This window comes from Schistocerca americana, chromosome 4 (assembly GCF_021461395.2).
Source record: "Schistocerca americana isolate TAMUIC-IGC-003095 chromosome 4, iqSchAmer2.1, whole genome shotgun sequence".
Classification (NCBI taxonomy): Eukaryota; Metazoa; Arthropoda; class Insecta; order Orthoptera; family Acrididae; genus Schistocerca; species Schistocerca americana.
In genome coordinates this window covers 524,020,515-524,043,889 of record NC_060122.1, presented here as the reverse complement: position 1 = coordinate 524,043,889, position 23,375 = coordinate 524,020,515, and the positions used below count along the sequence as shown (strand labels likewise).

The window sequence follows — 23,375 nt, the reverse complement described above, 5'->3', positions numbered from 1 at the left end:
GTCTCTTCTCAGAAGTGCCTTAGCTTTTACAGCCAGGTGATCATTCTGACAGACTGTTTCATCGTTCTCTCCCTAAATGACTTGTTTACGACCACTCGTTTTTATTTATCTCAAAAGCATATTTTCTATTGTCTTAAGCATTTTTGCCTAAAATGTTATCTACACACATTTTATTTTTAAATTTTTGATGTCATGTATGAGGGTGGTTTGAAAAGTTCTCAGAATCACCATGAGATGTCAGCACTAGCGCAACGAGTTGTTCATGTGATATATCTACATCTACATCTACATCATCTACATCTACATTTATACTCCGCAAGCCACTCAACGGAGTGTGGCGGAGGGCACATTACGTGCCACTGTCATTACCTCCCTTTCCTGTTCCAGTCGCGTATGGTTCGCGGGAAGAACGACTGTCTGAAAGCCTCCGTGCGTGCTCTAATCTCTCTAATTTTACATTCGTGATCTCCTCGGGAGGTATAAGTAGGGGGAAGCAATATATTCGATACCTCATCCAGAAACACACCCTCTTGAAACCTGGCGAGCAAGCTACACCGCGATCCAGAGCGCCTCTCTTGCAGAGTCTGCCACTTGAGTTTGTTAAACATCTCCGTAACGCTATCACGGTTACCAAATAACCCTGTGACGAAACGCGCCGCTCTTCTTTGGATCTTCTCTATCTCCTCCGTCAAACTGATCTGGTGCGGATCCCACACTGATGCGCAATACTCAAGTATAGGTCAAACGAGTGTTTTGTAAGCCACCTCCTTTGTTGATGGACCACATTTTCTAAGGACTCTCCCAATGAACCTCAACCTGGTACCCGCCTTACCAACAATTAATTTTATATGATCATTCCATTTCAAATCGTTCCGCACGCATACTCCCAGATATTTTACAGAAGTAACTGCTACCAGTCTTTGTTCCGCTATCATATAATCATACAATAAAGGATCCTTCTTTCTATGTATTCGCAATACATTACATTTGTCTACGTTAAGGGTCAGTTGCCACTCCCTGCACCAAGTGCCTGTCCGCTGCAGATCTTCCTGCATTTCGCTACAATTTTCTAATGCTGCAACTTCTCTGTATACTACAGCATCATCAGCGAAAAGCCGCATGGGACTTCTGACACTATCTACTAGGTCATTTATATATATTGTGAAAAGCAATGGTCCCATAACACTCCCCTGTGGCACGCCAGAGGTTACTTTAACGTCTGTAGACGTCTCTTCATTGATAACAACATGCTGTGTTCTGTTTGCTAAAAACTCTTCAATCCAGCCACACAGCTGGTCTGATATTCCGTAGGCTCTTACTTTGTTTATCAGGCGACAGTGTGGAACTGTATCGAACGCCTTCCGGAAGTCAAGAAAAATAGCATCTACCTGGGAGCCTGTATCTAATATTTTCTGGGTCTCATGAACAAATAAAGCGAGTTGGGTCTCACACGATCGCTGTTTCCGGAATCCATGTTGATTCCTACATAGTAGATTCTGGGTTTCCAAAAACGACATGATACTCGAGCAAAAAACATGTTCTAAAATTCTACAACAGATCGACATCAGAGGTGTAGGTCTATAGTTTTGCGCATCTGCTTGACGACCCTTCTTGAAGACTGGTACTACCTGTGCTCTTTTCCACTCATTTGGAACCTTCCGTTCCTCTAGAGACTTGTGGTACACGGCTGTTAGAAGGGGGGCAAATTCTTTCGCGTACTCTGTGTAGAATCGAATTGGTATCCCGTCAGGTCCAATGGACTTTCCTCTGTTGAGTGATTCCAGTTGCTTTTCTATTCCTTGGACACTTATTTCGATGACAGCCATTTTTTCGTTTGTGCGAGGATTTAGAGAAGGAACTGCAGTGCGGTCTTCCTCTGTGAAACAGCTTTGGAAAAAGGTGTTTAGTATTTCAGCTTTATGCGTGTCATCCTCTGTTTCAATGCCATCATCATCCCGGAGTGTCTGGATATGCTGTTTCGAGCCACTTACTGATTTAACGTAAGACCAGAACTTCCTAGGATTTTCTGTCAAGTCGGTACATAGAATTTTACTTTCGAATTCACTGAACGCTTCATGCATAGCCCTCCTTACGCTAACTTTGACATCGTTTAGCTTCTGTTTGTCTGAGAGGTTTTGGCTGTGTTTAAACTTAGAGTGAAGCTCTCTTTGCTTTCGCAGTAGTTTCCTAACTTTGTTGTTGTACCACGGTGGGTTTTTCCCGTCCCTCACAGTTTTACTCGGCGCGTACCTGTCTAAAACGCATTTTACGATTGCCTTGAACTTTTTCCATAAACACACAACGTTGTCAGTGTCCGAACAGAAATTTTCATTTTGATCTGTTAGGTAGTCTGAAATCTGCCTCCTATTACTCTTGCTAAACAGATAAACCTTCCTCCCTTTTTTTTATATTCCTACTAACTTCCATATTCAGGGATGCTGCAACGGCCTTATGTTCATTGATTCCCTGTTCTGTACATACAGAGTCAAAAAGTTCGGGTCTGTTTGTTATCAGTAGGTCCAAGATGTTATCTCCAAGAGTCGGTTCTCTGTTTAATTGCTCGAGGTAATTTTCGGATAGTGCACTCAGTATAATGTCACTCGATGCTCTGTCCCTACCACCCGTCCTAAACATCAGAGTGTCCCAGTCTATATCTGGTAAATTGAAATCTCCACCTAAGACTATAACATGCTGAGAAAATTTATGTGAAATGTATTCCAAATTTTCTCTCAGTTGTTCTGCCACTAATGCTGCTGAGTCGGGAGGTCGGTAAAAGGAGCCAATTATTAACCTAGCTCGGTTGTTGAGTGTAACCTCCACCCATAATAATTCACAGGAACTATCCACTTCTATTTCACTACAGGATAAACTACTACTAACAGCTATGAACACTCCACCACCGGTTGCATGCAATCTATCCTTTCTAAACACCGTCTGTACCTTTGTAAAAATTTCGGCAGAATTTATCTCTGGCTTCAACCAGCTTTCTGTACCTATAACGATTTTGGCTTCGGTGCTTTCTATCAGCGCTTGAAGTTCCGGTACTTTACCAACGCAGCTTAGACAGTTCACAATTACAATACCAATTGCTGCTTGATCCGCGCATATCCTGACTTTGCCCTGCACCCGTTGAGGCTGTTGCCCTTTCTGTACTTGCCCAAGGCCATCTAACCTAAAAAACCGCCCAGCCCACGCCACACAACCCCTGCTACCCGTGTAGCTGCTTGTTGCGTGTAGTGGACTCCTGACCTATCCAGCGGAACCCGAAACCCCACCACCCTATGGCGCAAGTCGAGGAATCTGCAGCCCACACGGTCGCAGAACCGTCTCAGCCTCTGATTCAGACCATCCACTCGGCTCTGTACCAAAGGTCCGCAGTCAGTCCTGTCGACGATGCTGCAGATGGTGAGCTCTGCTTTCATCCCGCTAGTGAGACTGGCAGTCTTCACCAAATCAGATAGCCGCCGGAAGCCAGAGAGGATTTCCTCGGATCCATAGCGACACACATCATTGGTGCTGACATGAGCGACCACCTGCAGATGGGTGCACCCTGCACCCTTCATGGCATCCAGAAGGACCCTTTCCACATCTGGAATGACTCCCCCCGGTATGCACACGGAGTGCACATTGGTTTTCTTCCCCTCTCTTGCTGCCATATCCCTAAGAGGCCCCATTACGTGCCTGACGTTGGAGCTCCCAACTACCAGTAAGCCAACCCTCTGCGACCGCCCGAATCTTGCAGACTGAGGGGCAACCTCTGGAACAGGACAAGCAGCCATGTCAGGCCGAAGATCAGTATCAGCCTGAGACAGAGCCTGAAACCGGTTCGTCAGACAAACTGGAGAGGCCTTCCGTTCAGCCCTCCAGAATGTCTTTCACCCCCTGACACACCTTGAGACGACCTCCCACTCTACCACAGGTATACCCATACTCTGCAAGCCACCTGACGGTGTGTGGTGGAGGGTCATTAGATTGTTGCCTGTAAACACATGCCACATCAATGCTCTTGTTCCTGCATAGTGATTTGCTAAGATAGAAAAAATTGAGATTTGAGCAGTAATTAAGCAAAGGACATTCATGCCGATTCCCAGAATACACTGAGAGGCTATGCTCCTTCATATTCAGCTGTTGCCAAGTGGACAAATGAATTTAAATTTGGCTGGGAGAGCGTAGATGATGATCTACACAGTGGTTGGCCAAGATGTGTCACTACTACAGAAATCATTGCAAAAGTGCACAAAATGGTTACGGAGGATCGCCGATTGAAAGTGTGTAAATTGCTCACACTTGCCAGATGTCATCTGAAAGAGTATATCACATTTTAACTGAAGAATTAGAAATGAAAAAATTATCTGCAAGATGGATGCCACGACTCTTGATGCTGGATCAAAAACGCATGAGAATGGATGTATTGGAACAATGTTTGGTCCATGTTAGGAGGAACGAACAAGATTTTTTTGTGCCGGTTTGTGACCACTGATGAAACTTGGGTGCACAGAGACAAAACAACAGTCAAACAGTGGAAACATGCTGATCCTCCGCCACCAAAGAAAGCAAAGACAATTCCTTCGGCAGGGAAGGTCATGCCATCAGTGTTCTGGGATGCGAAGGGGATTCTGTTTGTAGACTACCTCCCCACTGGGCAAACAATTACTGGAGAATCTATGCTAACCTCCTGGACAAACTGCAACAAAGATATGCAAAAAAGGCCAGGTTTAGCAAGGAATAAAGTCATCTTCCATCAAGACAAGTGTGCACCTCCACACATTGCCGTCGCCATGGCAAAATTACATGAACTAAGGTATGAATTGTTTCCAAACATGCCTTATTCACCTGATGTGGCTCCACTTGACTTCCATCTCTTCCCAAAACTGAAAATTTTTCTTGATGGACAAAGATTCACTTCAAACGAAGGACTGTTAGCTGGAGTTGACAACTATTTTGCAGGCCTGGAGGAAACTCATTTTTGAGATGGGTTCAAGGCCCTGGAACATTGTTGGACCAAGTGCATTAATATATAAGGAGACTACATTGAAAAAGAAAGTTTCAGTGATGTAAGTATGTTTTTTCTATTTCATTCAGAGAACTTTTCAAACCATGCTCGTATTTTTATATTCTTCGATTTGCTGATTTTCATACCTCTGGTTTACCAGTATTTAAAGTCTGAGTGTTTGTTCTAAATTTTTAAGATCTTCGTTAATATGAGGAACATCATTTCAAATTGTATTATGTCCAAAAAACAAAATTTTACGGGAGAGGGGAGAAACCAATTACCCCCAACATGTGAAATTTTTACATTTGTAAAATATGAGGCTATTGTGTTTGAGTCTTACTTTTAGATACATGAAAAAGTGATATCAATTTGGAATTGTATTCTTCAAATTTGAGGAAAATGTGTTGAACTTAATATGCTTTGGTTCAGTAATTTGTAAAATATACAAATAAAAAAGTTTGATAAGGTACATACATAGCAACCAATTATTTTCTTATTATTGTAGAATACCATCATCTTTTAGCACCTTTTTTTTACAGAAACATTCTAGTATATAGAGTATTCATAACATCCTTCTTGCTGCCAATTGACTTTCATATGATTTATATCAAACTAACATCTTACTATTGAAAACCAAGTTATTACACAAGAAAAATATTCACATGAATAATTTTGATATACAATTTACAATGTCTTTCTGTTATAATTCTTTAATGATATACTGTATCATTTAAATGCTTGTTTGTGTTTTATAACACAGCAGTCAATCCGAAATCTAAATCTTCAGCTTAAACATTTTGATTTATACACTGTTCAGAATGGCCACACTGCTGGTTTCTCTTCAAATTTTGTTCAGTCCTTCCAAGCAAGCTCAAGCTGACATACTAACTTCTTCCTTATTGTGACTTCCCATGTCAACTGGATCAAAGATATTAGCATAAAAATCTAAATCTCCTATGCTCCCTTCGTCACCAAAACATTTAGGTAGCAAATTATTTGCATCAATCTTCTTTGCTTCTCTCACTCTACTGTATGAAAATTTAACTTGATGTGCATGTTTGGCTTTCTTTTCTCTGTTTTGGTTTCCTCTTGAATTATCACCTACACCATTTTTTTCCTATGTAAGCAAAAAAGCTGTTCCCTTACATGAAATTGACAAGTAAGAGATAACTGTCATTACTGACATCTAGCTTTGTCAAGAAATGTGTACTTGTTGTCAGTATACCCAGCTGAGCAAAGTAATGTTGGATACAATACACTTTGAAACACACCACAGAGGACTGAACATGATTTGAATAATTTGAAACAGCATCTAGTTTTCAAGAACTATTTACACTTTTAGTGAATACAATTTGTTACAATCTGACTTTACAGCATGGAAGATCGCTTCTGAAACTATATGAAACTGTATCAAACTCAATTTTGTCACTCACTATATATAATATGATTTGAAATAATGCTCCTCATATATGCTGCATATATTTTTCCTGTTAGCTAGTAGGACATCATCATATACATCCTACTTAACCTTTTGAAGAGTACTAACCAACACATTATACATTGTACATATCCATGTTTAACAAAATCTCTAAGTGTCATAAGGTCTTTCTGTCTCTGCATGTTGCTTGATTCCAAATTGGTCCTTTTTTTGTTTTTAAGCATGAGAATACTCCTGCTTTGTGTGATACTAAAACTCTCACTTTTTAATTGTAGTAATATTCTCTATATTCTGTAAGGGTGGAGATTACTGTTGTACTTGACTAATATAATGGAATAAGAGAAATTTAGTTTATGAATGTAAATTGTATCACAAACTAAAATATGCACATTTTTTCACTTTTCAGCATAGTCACCATGAACATTTAAACTTTTGTCAAATTGTGGCACCAGCTTTTGTGTTCCAGCATCAAAGAACACTGCTGCCTAACCGTCAAATCAGTTAGTAACAGTTTCTTTCAACATGTCATCATTTTTCAAGCACTTTCCACCAAGAAACAGATGAAAGTCTGATGGTGCTAAGTCAGGGCTGTATGGTGGATGCTCCAGAAATTCCTAATGAAACTTGTCCGGTTGTGTCTTTTTTCTTGCTGCAACATAAGTCCGAGCATTGTCGTAAAGCAGAATGATGCTGCTAGAAAGGAGACCCTGCTGGTGATTTTGAATAGTGCTTTAATAATGTTTCACAGTACCTCTCAGCATTTATTACCATTCATACTGGCAAAAAGTCTGACAAAAGACTGTGGCCCTAATTTTCTATGTCGAAGGTTCTTGTCTGAATTTTCATGGTTTCATCAGAGAGTTTGAATGGTGCCACTCACTGGATTGACTTTTATTCCATGGTGTGTAGCGCACAATCCACATTTCATCACTGGTCACAATGTGACTCAAGAATGTATCAACATCCCTGTGATATCATTCCAAAATGGGAGAAGAATATGCCATTTCCTTTGTTGTGTGTTGTTCTGTCAACATTTTTGGCACCCATGTTGCACACATTTTTTGTCGTAAAAGCTCATCAACACTGTACTGCCTATTTTGGCAAATTGTCTCATCAACATTTTGTGTCAAGTCTTCATTCATGACAGTAGGCCATCCAGATCATTCTTCATAATGTACATTTGTCCTTCCTTCATTAAACAGCCTACACCATTTACACACATTTCCATCATTCATTAAACCTCCAAGATAAACTTCAATAAGCTGTTGGTAAATTGCAGCAGGACAAACTTGTTTTGCATTTAAGAACCAAATAACTGAGCACATTTCACAATTGGTGGCATTACTGAGCGACATGGTGACAAACTAAGCAGTATAACTGTACAACCAACACTGCCAGAAATGTGAAATGTAATTGTGGCATAGCGAGAGACTGGCCAAGAGAGGCCAACCATGAATGGACATATTGTGACAGGATGCACGAATACGATGCGCTATTGGTTTTTACTTTAAAAATGATCCTCATAGTTTGGCACTAACCTATTTAGCCTTTGAACCACATTATTCTCTTCCCTTTACTCACAACAGTTTTGTCAGAGTGCTTATGGAAGCTCATCAAGACATATCACATTTCTTAATTCTAGTAAGCTTTATATTTTGCTAAGTTGCAGCATTATTCTATTATTTCAGGGAAATAATGGAACATTTGAAATGTTTTTGGAAGGTGATGAAGGAATTTTCGAAGTTACACCATCAAGGGGTATAAATGAAGCTTCATTCCTGATCAGAGTTAAAGATCCAAAACAGCTTGACTATGAAAAAAATATTGGTATGTAATGCAAAAAATGAGCATTTAATGACGCGGACATTGTAGGATAAACAATTTTACTGATGTATACTATGTTACTTAGATAAAAATATAATACAAGTAAGTTGCAGTAATCATTACTATCAAACTCTCCCTCTCCCTCCCTCCCTCCCTCCTCCCTCCATTCTCTATCTCTTATTACACTTCAGTCATAGTTTATTTACATGCAGAATAAATATGTGGGCTATTCAGAAAGTAAGTCCCAAATGATCATGAAATGGAAACCACAGTGAAAATCAAAAATGGTTTTCAGAGTGCGGCTGTGAAATGTCTTGAAGAAGGAACCTCATAACAGTTATGTTATGTGGACTGCATGACGTCAGGCAGAATTTCTCATCAGGCCCTTGAACTTGGTGGAAGACATAATTTTCTAGGCATCTTTACGTGCTCACTGTGCACTCAAAAATGCCTGGAAAATTATGGGGGTTATGTTGAAAGGTAGTGTGAATGCTATAGATTTTTGTGAAATAAATTATTTTCTTTATCTGTACTTGATTCCCTTTTATTACCAAACATAGCTTACTTTCTGAACTACCCTCATACCATGAACTACCTCTCATTTCCAGAGAAAGTTATTTCAACTGCATTATAGTAATTTTATTACCATCTGATTATTTATTACATGAGACAAACATACATGGTAGAGAGACTTACTGAACAACATGTATGACATGCATACAGGTAATAAACTAATATCACACTATAACAGAAACTGTGCCACATATGCCAAGTACAAACTCAGTGTAGGCGATACACCTTACCTCTCAACAATACATACCAATACATAGTTCATACTATGACCTCCAAATACACATTTATCTATCCTGGCTTTGTACTGGGGATGTGTTTTATAGTTTCTACTGTGGACTCCTATGAATATATTAAGTGTATGTACATCATATGCAGTGTGGATAAAATTTCTCCATGGTGGTTACATAACAAGCTGAATCAGTGCACAGTAGGAATGGTGGTTATTGCTAGAACAACCGGTTTTTGGTTATAGAAATATTTACCATCTCCAGTTTCGCGTGCCCAAAATAACTGGTTTCTGAAATAATCAATTTTCAGTATTTTATTTTATCTTTTCCAGCAATAAATATAAACACTGAACAAAGATTGGAAAATTCTAAGACTCTCTCAGATTTTTGCATTGTGTTTCCCTCAGACTTTTACATTGTGTTTTTCAAGATAAAGAGAGAGAAGTATCAAATGAAATAGGTAAATAAAAGAAAACTTAGTGCATGCGTCTTTCACTGCTTTTCTCAAAAAGTAATGAAGGGTCGATTACTACAAAAATTCACAAGTATTCTCCTACTGATTCCAATTTTCTAATTCTCTGTTCAAAAATCATATTGTAATCTGGGATCGTAGCACTGATTGGGTATTATGAATAGACAGTGTTAAAATGCAAGAATGAAGTCGGAGAACTCTATTTTTTGTGTTAAGATGTCCATTTCCCAGATAGATAAATGCATATTATACAGACACTGACAGCATATCAGTTAACTTCTGTTATTAAAAAGTGTGATGAATTGTTAAGTTTTTAATTTATTACTGTTGCTGTAACTTCCTTTTCCATTTACTGTTTCATAAAAATAGCAGACAAATAACAAGCATTTGTTTAAAATTTGTTGCATTATTTTCCTTTAATTATTTTGAACGAAAACTCCATTTTTTTAATCATATGTATGTCTTTGCTTTTCAGTGGGAATTTGAATAGAATTGATTTTATGCTGACAAAACAAAATATGCTCTTTGAAAAAATTCAAATGAACAATTTACATTTAGGCAAAATATAACATTTACCAGGAACAATTAGATGACAGTAGTTAAAATTACAATACTGAATTAATCCATTGGCCTATATTAATCGTCCTATCTGATCATAAATACTTGTTGTATAATGTGTTGATCTGTAAGTGGATTCCTTTCATCAGAAATAATAGCATTCAAAAATGATAATAGTTTTTCAGAATCCACAGAATGTCCTACTGAACTCATTTTTAAAAGAGTTTTATTCAAAAACCAAAAACTTTTGCACCACTCCTATGACAAATTGATATACCTGTTTTATACCCAGTAATAAGTAAAAAAACTACCTGTTATAATTGATACCAAACAAATACTGAAAATTGCCGGTTATTCAGAACGAAAATACCAGTTTTAAACAGTTGGTTTTCTCCATCCCTAGAGTGCATTAATGAAATAATCTAATTTGGATGTAAGTAATATTTTTATTTCCTGATGGCAGGCTAAGATTGAACACATCAGAAATCAAATTATTTTAATGCAGCTGTTACTTCAGTGCAAGCTTCATCCAAAATATTCACATTGAAAAATCTTCTGGGTTTGTGTGGTTGAATCAAGGCAAAAAGTTATTCCAAAATCTTAACCACTAATGCAGGTGTTCTTTACCATTGTGACAATGTACACTACTGTCCCACTATTAGAATGGTTTTATGTTTATTGCTGCTCCTTTTTCACATGACTAGGATTTATAGTACTTGAGTGTTATTGGATGATAGAACTAGTGAGCCAAATGGCCAAGAGTCTTTATTTATGATTATTTTTAGTTTAATTTAATGACCAATATTACCAAACTGTGTAGAAACTGTTGCTGTAACGTAACACTTCTCCTGTGATGTTTAATGATGGTTCAGTTTTCTCATTGTACCATCTTCCTTCAGTTGCAGTTAGTACTGTCATGTTACATGAGACAGCCCTACATAGCCTGTCTCACATTAGTTAGTTATCAGTGGCAGCCCCAATGCACTGGCTCATCTTAATCCCTACCAGGAATCAGATGACCAGAGACATGTAATGGCCACAGCTTTTATCTAATTTGCTAATATTGGCCAATTTAATTCAGTTAAAATTGCAGTAGTTCTTATCTGTTTACAATGAGTTAAAATGTTGATTTTACAAACAACCAGAATAAATTTATTTACACATTGTTCTGTTTTGCAGTTATGCACTTCACGTTAATAGCAAAGGAAATAGTGCCGTACAGTCCAAAGCATCGTCTTGTTCCTGTGACTGTTCATATCAAAGATGTGAATGACAATGTTCCAGAATTCACAAAAGCAGTGTACAATGTAAGTTTGAAGCATACAGTGTTCATTCATTCATTTATTCATTCATCTGTTCACCCGTCATGTTCAATAAATCCCATCATAAAAGAGAGCCTTCAGAGAGGTGGAATGTTTCAAGTTACATTATGGGAAAGGCCAATTACCTCCTCTTACACAACTCATAATCTAACATTTAACATAAATGTTTCCATTAATCAAAATTTATGCCCTGGAGTTATACTATACTGATGAATTACAGGAGGAGCGACTAATAAGATACTCTTTTATTTTAGTTCGTTCTAGCACTCTTTTATTACAATAAAATTTTGTATGGTATGTGAAGAGGTACACATCTCTCTCATTATATCAAGATTAATATTTGACTTAGGAGTATTCTCCACTCCCTCCTTTTATTCTTTGATATTATTTTTTGTTCATTGAATATATACCATGAAAATTTGCTGCAATATCTCTGTAGCAACAAATTATATAAAATAATTTTTCGTTACTCTTCAGTCTTTAAACTGTTTCATTTTTGTGACAGGTATCTATCAAGGAAAATGCTGCTATAGGAACAACAGTTGCATGGGTCCAGGCACTGGATGATGATTCTGGTAATTTGGGAACACAAGGTATTCGATACACCAGTTTAGGAGGAAGTGTTTCTGAAATGTAAGTTTACGTAAGAAAAAGTGTATATAATTATAATTAAGTTGCTGCAAAATAAGTTTAGGTATGTTAAAACTGCAAAATTTAGGGAAACGTATTTATAGAGTATGATTAGACAGATGTACTTTTTGTTGCATAGATCAATACTGACAACATCCTCAAAGCTGTAGAACATCATAAAAGAAGAATACATAATATAACAATGGAAAATCCAGGATGGAATGTAACAATACCAGAGAAGGAAAGTTGCTACTCATCATATAGCGGAGATACTGAGTCGCGATAGGCACAATAAACACACTGCAAACAGCAGCACCAGTGCATGATGGGAGTGGCGACTGGGTGGAGATAGGAGGAGGCTGGGGCAGGGATGGGGAGGGATAGTATGGTGGGAGTGGCGGACAGTCAAGTGTTGCAATTTAGACGGAGGGCAGGAGAGAAGGTGCAGAGGGGGGAGGGGGTAAGTAGCGGAAAGGAGAGAAATAAAAGAAAAGAAATTAAAAGACTGGGTGTGGTGGTGAAATGACGGCTGTGTAGTGCTGGAATAGGAACAGGGAGGGGGCTGGATTGGTGAGGATGGTGACTAACGAAGGTTGAGGCCAGGAGGGCTGTGAGAATGTAGGATGTATTGCAGGGAAAGTTCCCACCTGCACAGTTCAGAAAAGCTGATGTTGGTGGGAAGAATCCATATGGCACAGGCTGTGAAGGAGTCATTAAGATGAGGGATATCATGCTTGGCAGCGTGTTCAGCAACAGGGTGGTCCACTTGTTTCTTGGCCACAGTTTCTCGGTGGCCGCTCATGCGGACAGACAGCTTGTTGGTTGTCATGCCTACATAGAATGCAGCACAGAGGTTGCAGCTTAGCTGGTAAATCACATGACTGGTTTCACCGGTAGCCCTGCCTTTGATGGGATAGGTGATGTTAGTGACTGGACTGGAGTAGGTGGTGGTAGGAGGATGTATGGGACAGGTGTTGCATCTAGGTCTATTACAGGGGTATGAGCCATGAGGTATGGGATTGGGGGTTGTGTAAGGATGGACAAGTATATTGTGTAGGTTCAGTTGATGGCAGAATACCATGGTAGGAGGGGTGGGAAGGATAGTGGGCACGACATTTCCCATTTCAGGGCATGACAAGAGGAATCGAAACACTGGCGGATAATGTAATTCAGTTGCTCCAGTCCCAGATGGTACTGAGTTACGAGGGGAATGCTCCTCTGTGGCTGGACTGTGGGATTTTGGGAGGTGGTGGGAAGCTGGAAAGATAAGGAACGAGAGATTTGTTTTTGTACAAGGATGGGAGGCTTCAGTGAGAGTAGCTTCACATATCTGTAAAAATGAAGTACTAACAAAATGTCAGTTTGGTTTCCAGAAAGGTTTTTCAACAGAAAATGCCATATATGCTTTCACCAGTCAAATTTTGAATGATCTGAATAACCGAACACCACCCATTGGGATTTTTTGTGATCTCTCAAAGGCTTTTGATTGTGTAAATCATGAATTTCTGCTAGACAAGCTCAAGTATTGTGGCATGAGTGGGACAGTGCACAAATGGTTTAATTCGTACCTAACTGGAAGAGTGCAGAAAGTTGAAATAAGTAGTTCTCGTAACATGCAAAGATCAGCACATTCCTCAAACTGGGGAACTATCAAGCATGGGGTTCCACAAGGGTCAGTCTTGGGTCCTTTGTTGTTCTTATTATATATTAATGACTTGCCATTCTATATTCATGAAGAGGCAAAGTTAGTTCTCTTTGCTGATGATACAAGTATAGTAATCACACCTGACAAACAAGAATTAACTGATGAAATTGTCAATACTGTCTTTCAGAAAATTACTAAGTGGTTCCTTGTAAACGGATTCTCACTGAATTTTGATAAGACACAGTACATACAGTTCCGTACAGGGAATGGTATGACGCCATTAATAAATATAGACCTTAATCAGAAGCATATAGCTAAGGTAGAATATTCCAAATTTTTAGGTGTGTCCATTGATGAGAGATTAAATTGGAAGAAACACATTGATGATCTGCTGAAACGTTTGAGTTCAGCTACTTATGCAATAAGGGTCATTGCAAATTTTGGTGATAAACATCTTAGTAAATTAGCTTACTATGCCTATTTTCACTCATTGCTTTCATATGGCATCATATTTTGGGGGAATTCATCACTGAGGAATAAAGTATTTATTGCACAAAAGCGTGTAATCAGAATAATAGCTGGAGTCCACCCAAGATCATCCTGCAGACATTTATTTAAGGATCTAGGGATATTCACAGTAGCTTCTCAGTATATATACTCTCTTATGAAATTTGTTATTAACAACCAAACCCAATTCAAAAGTAATAGCAGTGTGCATAACTACAATACTAGGAGAAAGGATGATCTTCACTATTCAAGATTAAATCTAACTTTGGCACAGAAAGGGGTGAATTATACTGGCACTAAAGTCTTTGGTCACTTACCAAATAGTATCAAAAGTCTGACAGATAACCAACAAGTATTTAAGAAGAAATTAAAAGAATTTCTGAATGACAACTCCTTCTACTCCATAAAGGAATTTTTAGATATAAATTAAGAAAAAAAAATTTTAAAAATAAAAAAAAAAGAAAAACAAAAAACACAAAAAAATAAAGTTGTTATATTAACTTAAGTATGTTGTTAAATTAACCTAATTATGTCATGTATTAGAAAATTCGACTCGTTCCACATCATTACGAAATATCGTATTCATGATCCATGGAACTAGTATTAATCTAATCTAATCTAATCTAATCTAATCTAATCGGTATATTTTGAGAGAGACTGCTCGTCACTGCAGATGCGATGACCACGGGTGGCTAGGCTGTATGGAAGAGACTTCTTGGTATGGGATGGGTGGCAGCTGTTGAAGTGGAGGTATTGCTGGTGGTTAGCAGGTTTGATATGGATGGAGGCACTGATGTAGCCATCTCTGAGGTGAAAATCAACATTTAGGAAGGTGGCATGTTGGGTTGAGTAGGACCAGGTGAAGCAAATGGGGGAGAAGTTGTTGAGGTTCTGGAGGAATGTGAGTAAGGTGTCCTCACCTTCAATCCAGATAGCAAAGATGTCATCAATGAATTTGAACCAGGTGAGGGGTTTAGGATTCTGGGTTTTTAGGAAGGATTCCTCTAGATGGCCCATGAATAGGTTAGCATAGGATGGTGCCATGTGGATGCCCATTGCCGTACTGCGGATTTGTTTGTAGGTAATACCTTCAAAGGAGAAGTAGTTGTGGGTGAGGATATAGTTGGTCATGGAGACTAGGAAGGAGGTTGTTGGTTTGGAATCCATAGGGCATCTGGAAAGGTAGTGTTCAACAGCAATAAGGCCATGGGCATTACAAATGTTAGTGTACAGGGAGGTGGCATCAATAGTGATGAGCAGGGCAACGTGTGGTAAAGGGACAGGACCTATGGAGAGTCAGTCGAGGAAATGGTTGGTATCTTTTATATAGAAGGATAGGTTCTGGGTAATAGGTTGAAGGTGTTGGTCTACGAGAGCAGAGATTCTCTCAATGGGGGCACAGTAACCGGCCGCAATGGGGGGTCCTGGGTGGTTGGGTTTATGGACCTTAGGAAGCATGTAGAAGTTAGGAGTGCAGGGAGTGGTAGGGGTGAGCAGAGAGATGGACTCTCGGGAGAAGTCCTGGGATGGGCCTAAGGATTTGAGCAGTGACTGGAGATCCTGCTGGATTACTGGAATGGGATCACTGTGGCATGGTTTGTAGGTGGAAGTATCTGGCAGCTGACAGAGTCCTTCTGCCATGTAATCCTTGTGGTTCAAAACAACGGTGGTGGAGCCTTTGTCAGCAGGTAGGATTATAAGGTCAGGATAAGTTTTTAGATGGTGGACTGCTGTTCTTTCTGTGGATGTAAGGTTAGTTTGCATGTTGAGAGATTTGGGGAATGATGTTGAGGCAATGTTCGAGATTAAGAAATTCTGGAAAGTTGGTTTGGAGGCAGTGGGGGTGGATCACGGTTGGATGGAGGAGTGAACTGAGTTAGGCAAGGTTCAATATTGGTCTTTGTTTGAGTCTGATTCGTCTGATTGATAGTGAAAAAGTGTTTCCACTGTAGATACCGGAAGAAGGAGAGAAGGTCTTTAAGTAGTCCAGCATGGTTGAATTTGGGAGTAGGGCAAAAGGTTGCTGCTGTGTTTTTTTCTTTTCAGCAGTTTTGTTAATGGTGCCAGCAATGTATCAGCCAGGGAATGTATTGCTGTTAATAATTTAGCATTCTGGGGAATCTTCTTAGGTTATTGAAAGTTTTTGGCCTGAGAACATTGTGAATGGTGATTGCACATTCCACAAGAGGTGTGAGCCCTTCTGCAGACACCAAACACACTTGTCTGTGTTGACTATGACACCAGCATCCTGTAAGTGTATGAAAACTTGCCATAGATGTATTTTATGCTGGTCTTGTGATTGTGAAAAGATTAGAATATCATTCATATATCGGAATAATCAATTGATTAGATGGAGCATCTGGTGAAAGGAACTTTGTGATATCCATGGAAGGAAAAATAGGGTCAGTAATCCCAAAAGCTTGCAAGTGTTGTTGCAGATGTTTCTTGTATGTGTCCCATACTTCACTGGACTCATTGTATGTAGGAAAAGGAGGTGGATAAACCATGATGGGTGTGAAGGGCAAAACAGCAGGTGACACAGACAGGAGCATGGTGACAAGACAAAACAGAAGCCAATGATTGAAGTAACTGAATTTGATTGTCTAGCACCTACGATTGGTGGTGCAACACCATAGTGAATTAATCTTGCTGTTGAACCAACGAATATAAAATTTCCTCTATAACATAATCGGCCATCGTGAGAATAAATGGAGGACCTACCAGAGTAGAAATTTGTGCTGGGAACAGGGCCACAGTCATTGCCAATCATGTTGTAATTAGGTAAAGTACAACATGACCAGTAGACTGAAAACAACTTTATTCCAGAGAAGCATTAACAACTTGAACACAGTATGTAAGTAACATTCAGTAGGAACCAATTATATACACAAAACTCTGTAGCAATACATGTAGAGAACTGAGGTTGAGCATAGCCTGGCTAGCCTTAAATAGACTGGAGCCCTTGGCAGACTATGATGGTGATCTGTCTCTCTCTCTCTCTCTCTCTCTCTCTCTCTCTCTCTCTCTCTCTCTCTCTCTCTCTCTCTCTCTGTCACACACACACACACACACACACACACACACACACACAAACACACATTCACAAGTCTGGGGCACTCGCATGCACAGCCTTTCTAGAGTACAAGCATGCGTCACTGCAGTATTCATCTTAAATAATCTAGGGAAATCACAGAAGACCTAAATCTGGATGGCTGATGGATGGCTGAATGGGAATTTGAACTTCCATCTTCCCAAACATGAAGTCAAAGTCTTACCGTTTCTCTGTCCTTCACAACAGATGGGTCCCTCTCAATGTGGGGTATAAGTGACCAGTTCCCCCTTGGAATCTCCCCCAGCCTCTCCCTCTTTCTCCTCTGTGGAAAGAACTAGACAGTTCCAGAAGCTACAATAGTTTTTTCTGCTTTTACTTACGTCTGTTAGCAGTACTGGTGTGCCATTCTGTCTCTGTGCAATTTTACAATGTTTAAACATTGCCCATGTCTTGAAAACTAGAAATCATATAAGCAATTTCCACTGCTGGATTAGGAAAAAGCAACTCTAAATAAGCCATTACTAGTGGAGAAGACTACACAAGACTTGTCAGTCACAGATGATAGCACATTTATATGGCATGCAATACTATTTACTTAATCATCTCATGTTTTATTGAAACAAAAGAATTCTCAGTGGTCATCTCCCCAATTTTTTGTGATCCTCTCTTAGATAGTGCTGGTTCAGATACAAAGTTGGAATCAGCCTTCAGGCAATTGTATACAGGAAGATACTGTCTCTCAAGTGAATGTATTAGTAAGTCTTACTCAATACTTTGTATATTTTGTCAATTGTATTTTGACTTCCAATCTTGCAACTACAACCTGCCAACTACTGTGCCCACTTAAATGTGGTAGAACAGTGTGTGAAGATTGCAGATCTTAGTTTTCTATCAGGAAGTTTATGTCTCTCACAGTCACAATCGAGTGACATTATTTTGAATTTTAAAGCATCATTTGGATATATAGTCTTTACAGTCAACAAAAACCATCATGACTGCTATATATAAAAGATCACAGAGTAGAAGATCTCAAAAGACCATCTCTATTAAAATATGTGAGTGGAAAGAAATGGAAACTGGTTTTCACAGTTTTACAGAAGCTTCATTCTGTTCCATTCGGATTACGATTGGATAAGATGTGCATCAGATTTCAAAAATTCTAGACTGAATGAACTTATGAAGATTTCAGATTTGCTTCCGACGCAAACCCAGTCTCTGCACAGACACTAGGGAGCTGGTACTAGCCATCTGCCATTTGCTCCTCTGGCTGCCAACAATTACAAATTCCTGGCACACACAGAGTCACACATTTGTGTTATTTTTGCTTACGCTTGCATCTGGTGATGTGAGGCAGGTAGATATGAATATACTGATTGATAGATTTTCTATCTTGGCTAAAGAGAAGGACGAAGTTTTGTTTAGATTCATTGGACTGCAAGAAATCTATTATTTATGGCATTGTAGGATAATAGTTCAGACTTTCACACAAAGTATTTGTTATTGCCACCTGTGCTAAGTCTAATGATAAACAAAAGAACAGGACAATACAACTTGTATCTTCTCCCTTAACTTACTTTGTGCATGAACATACAAAAATTACTTTACAGTATTAACCTTTGCTAGCACATTACTTGTCTCATTGGTCTTCAAATCCCATATCTGAATCCCACATTCAGCCATCCTGACAATCATCCTACTCAGATAATTAGTAGTCACATCTACCTCTACATCTACACCTACTGCTACATCTACATCTATACTCTGCAAACCAACGTGAGGTGCATGGCAGAGCGTACCTCCCACTGTACCAGTTATTATGGTTTCTTCCTGTTCCATTCACATACAGAGCATGGCAAGAATTATTGTTTAAATGCCTCTCTGTGTGCAATAATTATTCTAAGCTGATCTTCCTGATCCCTATGTGAGTGATGCATAGGGGGTTGTAGTATATTGCTACAGCCAGTTATTGACATTCTCTTAATAGACTTCCTTGGGATACTTTATGTCTATCTTCAAGAGTCTCCCAGTTCAGTTCCTCCAGTATCCCTATGACACTCTCCTATGGATTAAACAAACCTGTGATCATTTGTGCTTCCATTCCTGTATACATTCAATATCCCCTGTTAGTCCTATCTGGTATAGGTCCCACAAACTTGAGCTATATTCTAGAACCAGTCGCACAAGTGATTTTTAAGAAATCTCCTTGGTAGTAAGAATGCACATCCCCAGAATTCTACCAACAAACCTTCCTTACCCATGACTTAACCTATGTGATCATTCCATTTCATATTCACACAAAGTGTTATAGCCGGGTATTTGTATGAGTTAGCTGATTCCAACAGTGACTCATTGATATTATAATCATAGGATACTACTTTTTTTTCATTTTGTGAAGTGTAAAATTAAACGTGATTTTACTATTGATATTGTCTAGAAGGTCATTGATATACAACATGAACAGCAAAGGTCCCAACACACTTCCCAGGGATACACCCAAAGTTAGTTCTACTTCTGAGAGTGACTTTCCATTCAACATGTTGTTTCCTCCCTGGCAAAAATCCCTCAGTCCAGTCACAAATTTCACTTGATACCCCAGATGATCATATCTTGGACAATAAGAATAGGTATGGTACTGAGTCAAATGCTTTTTGGAGTTCAAGAAATACAGCATCTATCTGATTGCCTTGACCCAAAACTTTTAGTTGGTCATGTGAGTTAGATTTCACATGATTGATTTTTTGAAATCCTTGCTGGTCATTCTATTCAAGATACCTCATTATATTTGAGCTCAGAATATGTTCTAAGATTCTACAGCAAATTGATGTCAAGGATATTAAATAGTAGTTTTATGGATTGCTTGTACTACTCTTCTTGTAGACAGTTGTGACCTCCACATGTTTCTGAGAACTGGACTTGGTTTTTTGTTCAAGATATCTGTGATAGACTATAGTCAGAAGAGGGGCTAACTCAACCACAAATTCAATGAGGAGCATTGCGTAATTGTAACACATGTTGTTGTACTCCTTAGGTCCTGGTAGGTGTTGCCTTCTCATCAAACACCATACATAACATTTGTTTTAACTTTCATAATTTAACAGGGACCAAAACACTTGGCCTTCAGCTTTAATTTTAGTCCAGTTCATGTTTGTTTTGTTGTCACAAGATCGCCATTTCTTTCGACCTTGCACCTTGCTGAGTTGTAGTTTAGCAGCTTTCTCCAAGTGAATGAATAATCTTGTCTTACAATAATATTTAAAGCATAAATTAAAATTTAGCACCGTTGTGGAATCTCTGTTGATGGATATGTCATCAGCAGTTCTGATTATTTGTTAATGTGAAGTTCAGTTTGTGTAGCATCTTAACTCCAGTTTGTGTGGTAATGATCATAGTCAAAATAGAGTTGATTCTCTCAATCTGATTCACTCCAGGGAATCCAATTGTAATTAAAAAGTGTTCATTCAGTATAGGGAATCTAGCTGTAGTTAAGAAATGTCCACTTCCTTTGGCTCAGCCAAGCTCCTTGAATTCTTGAAATATACAGTTTAGGTCCCTCTATCAGCAGTTATTTGGATTGGATTACCAAAATTATTTTATCTGTAATTTCATCTTATCATTTCTGCTCATTTTGTAGTCTATAGAGAAGGCTGTTCCAGTAAGTGTGCCCACTGGTAGGGAGCTGGGCACACATGGGTACAACTGTGCATGAACTGTGCACGTGCATGCAATAAAGAGTTTCCTGCGCATGACAGGTGATGGGAAAATAGGTCATGCATAAATTGTCAACACTGTAAATAACAGAACTAGTTATGAGGAGACTGAGTAGTGTATTGCAGCAGGATGTGTGTAAAAGAAAAATTCAGTCTAAGTGAAGAATAGTAATATACTGATAAACCAAAACATTACCACCACCTTCTTAATAGCTCATTTGTTCATCTCTGAAATGAAATACGTAACTGATTCTACATATCAGGACTCTTAACAGTTTGTTGATGGGTTTGTGGAGGCATGTGGCATTAGATGTCTATGGAAAGATCATGTAATCCACATAAATAAGAGCCTGCTGATTTGCGTATGCGGTGATGGCACCTGATAGTGACCCGGATGGTTTTCATACAACTTACACCAGTTGAATTTGGTCACTGAGACATCAACATGAGTTCGCTATGGTGTTCTTCAAACCACTGTAGCATGGTTCTGCCTACCAGACATGGACAATTATATTGCTGAAAAATGACATCATTGTTGGGGAAGACTTCAAGCACGAAGGGATGCAGGTGGTTCACAGCTGTCAGTGTGGCTTTGATTACTACTACAGGTTCTGTGCAAGTACAGGAGAATGTCTCCCATAGCAAAATACTGCTCCCACTAGCCTGCGTCTGTGGTGCGGTGCACATATTGAGCCCCCAGTCAACTCAGTGATGGCGTTCATGGAGATGACCAGAGACCTAGCGTAACAAAAATGTGATTCACCTGAAGAGCCAAAACGTTTCCATCAATAGACAGTCAAATCCCAATTGTCCCATACCTACTGCAATCATAATGGATGATGTCGATAGATCGACATGTGAACATGCAGAGGTGATCTGCCTGCGGAGCTCCATGTTCAACAATGTACGATGAACGGTGAGCTCCAAAACATTTGTGGGTGCACCAGCACTTTGCTCTTTCAGTAGAGATACCACAGATCACCATCTATCCTACTTTTGAGAGTAGATAAGCCTCTGAACCCCATGTTCTGTGAAGAGTCGTGGACATCCAACCATTTAGTGGCTAGTGGCAATTTTACTGTCCTTCTACCTCTTTCTGTAGATGCTCAAGACAGTAGCATATGAACATTCCACCAGCTTCACCATTTTTTAGATACTCATTCACGGCTCTGCGTAATAATACTCTGCCCTTTGTAAAAGTCACTTATCTCAGTCAATTTCTCCATTCGTAGCTCATAGCTTTGCAAGGGTGCCCACATCCATGTCTGCTCATCTTACACACTTCTTATCATGTCATGTGCCCAAGCAGCACCAGGTGGCAGCCAACATTGTGGTGGGCACTACTCATAATGTTTTGTCTTATCAATGTATTTTATTATGCTTGTGAAACAAAACATTTCTTTTTTAGAACAAAATATGAAATGTTCCATAAAAACACAGGAGAACTGCCGTAAGTCAGTAACATCTTGCCACAATATTTCGGCATGAAGTCTTTTGGCCATCTTCAGGTGAGTACAGCTGTATAAGTACTGGCGAATACGAGCTGAGCTCTGCTATTTAAAGCCAAAGGGGGCTACATTGTGCATGATGAGGCAAACTGCCAAGATTAATAGACTTTCTGCACAGATGCTACAGGAAGCTCCTCGACGATCTGTTGTTAATTTGACAGAGAAAGATTTTGATGATGTGACTATGTCTGTGTTAGAAAAAGCTCTGAATTTTGCCCCCACACTTGTTTCGCTGCGATTTGTAGACTTCGTCAGTGCCATTGAAGAAGCTGCATGCCGTCTTGATACAGATAAAGCGGAGGAAGTCCAACATGAATCTTGTCGCGTGCTGACTAGAGGTGCACCTATGAAGAGTAATATCTCACCTACGGAAAGGAGAGCTCTCTGTAATTTAAGAGCAGATGTGGATACAGTTGTCTTAAAATTGGACAAAGGAAATTCTACAGTTCTTACGTCAATAAGATCAATGTTGTATTATGTGATTCCACCTATCACAAAATTGATAAGGACCCCACGAGCTGAGTTATGCGAAAAACAGCAGAACTCTTGTCAAATAGTTCTCTATCAAAGGAGGTCATCAAGAGATTGAAACCAAATAGTGCGGTTCCTCCCAGGCTATATGGACTGCCTAAGATCCATAAGGAAAATGTACCATTACGTCCGATTGTGAACAACATTGGGGCAGCCACCTACGACCTAGCAAAATTTCTGGCATCACTGCTTAAACAGGTTATAGGCAAATGCCCTCATCACATAAAAAACTCTAGTGATTTTATTAGCTGTATTCAGTCTTTACAGCTGCAAAGTAATGACTTGCTGGTCAGTCTGGACGTGGTTTCTCTCTTTACCAAGGTGCCTCTTGTAGATTCATTACACCTGATCGGTAATATGTTTGATGCAGATATTACAACGTTGTTTG

General features: G+C 39.2%; 1 protein-coding gene across 1 annotated transcript in view; it reads left to right on the top strand.

Moving 5' to 3' along the window:
- The window catches only part of LOC124613910 (cadherin-23), a 356,576-nt gene that overhangs the window by 132,710 nt on the left and 200,491 nt on the right, over nucleotides 1-23,375 (top strand). The window contains exons 9-11 of the mRNA XM_047142660.1: nucleotides 8,120-8,258; nucleotides 11,265-11,392; nucleotides 11,913-12,040. Coding sequence (XP_046998616.1) covers nucleotides 8,120-8,258; nucleotides 11,265-11,392; nucleotides 11,913-12,040 — 395 coding nt within the window. The remainder of the gene's footprint in view (nucleotides 1-8,119; nucleotides 8,259-11,264; nucleotides 11,393-11,912; nucleotides 12,041-23,375) is intronic.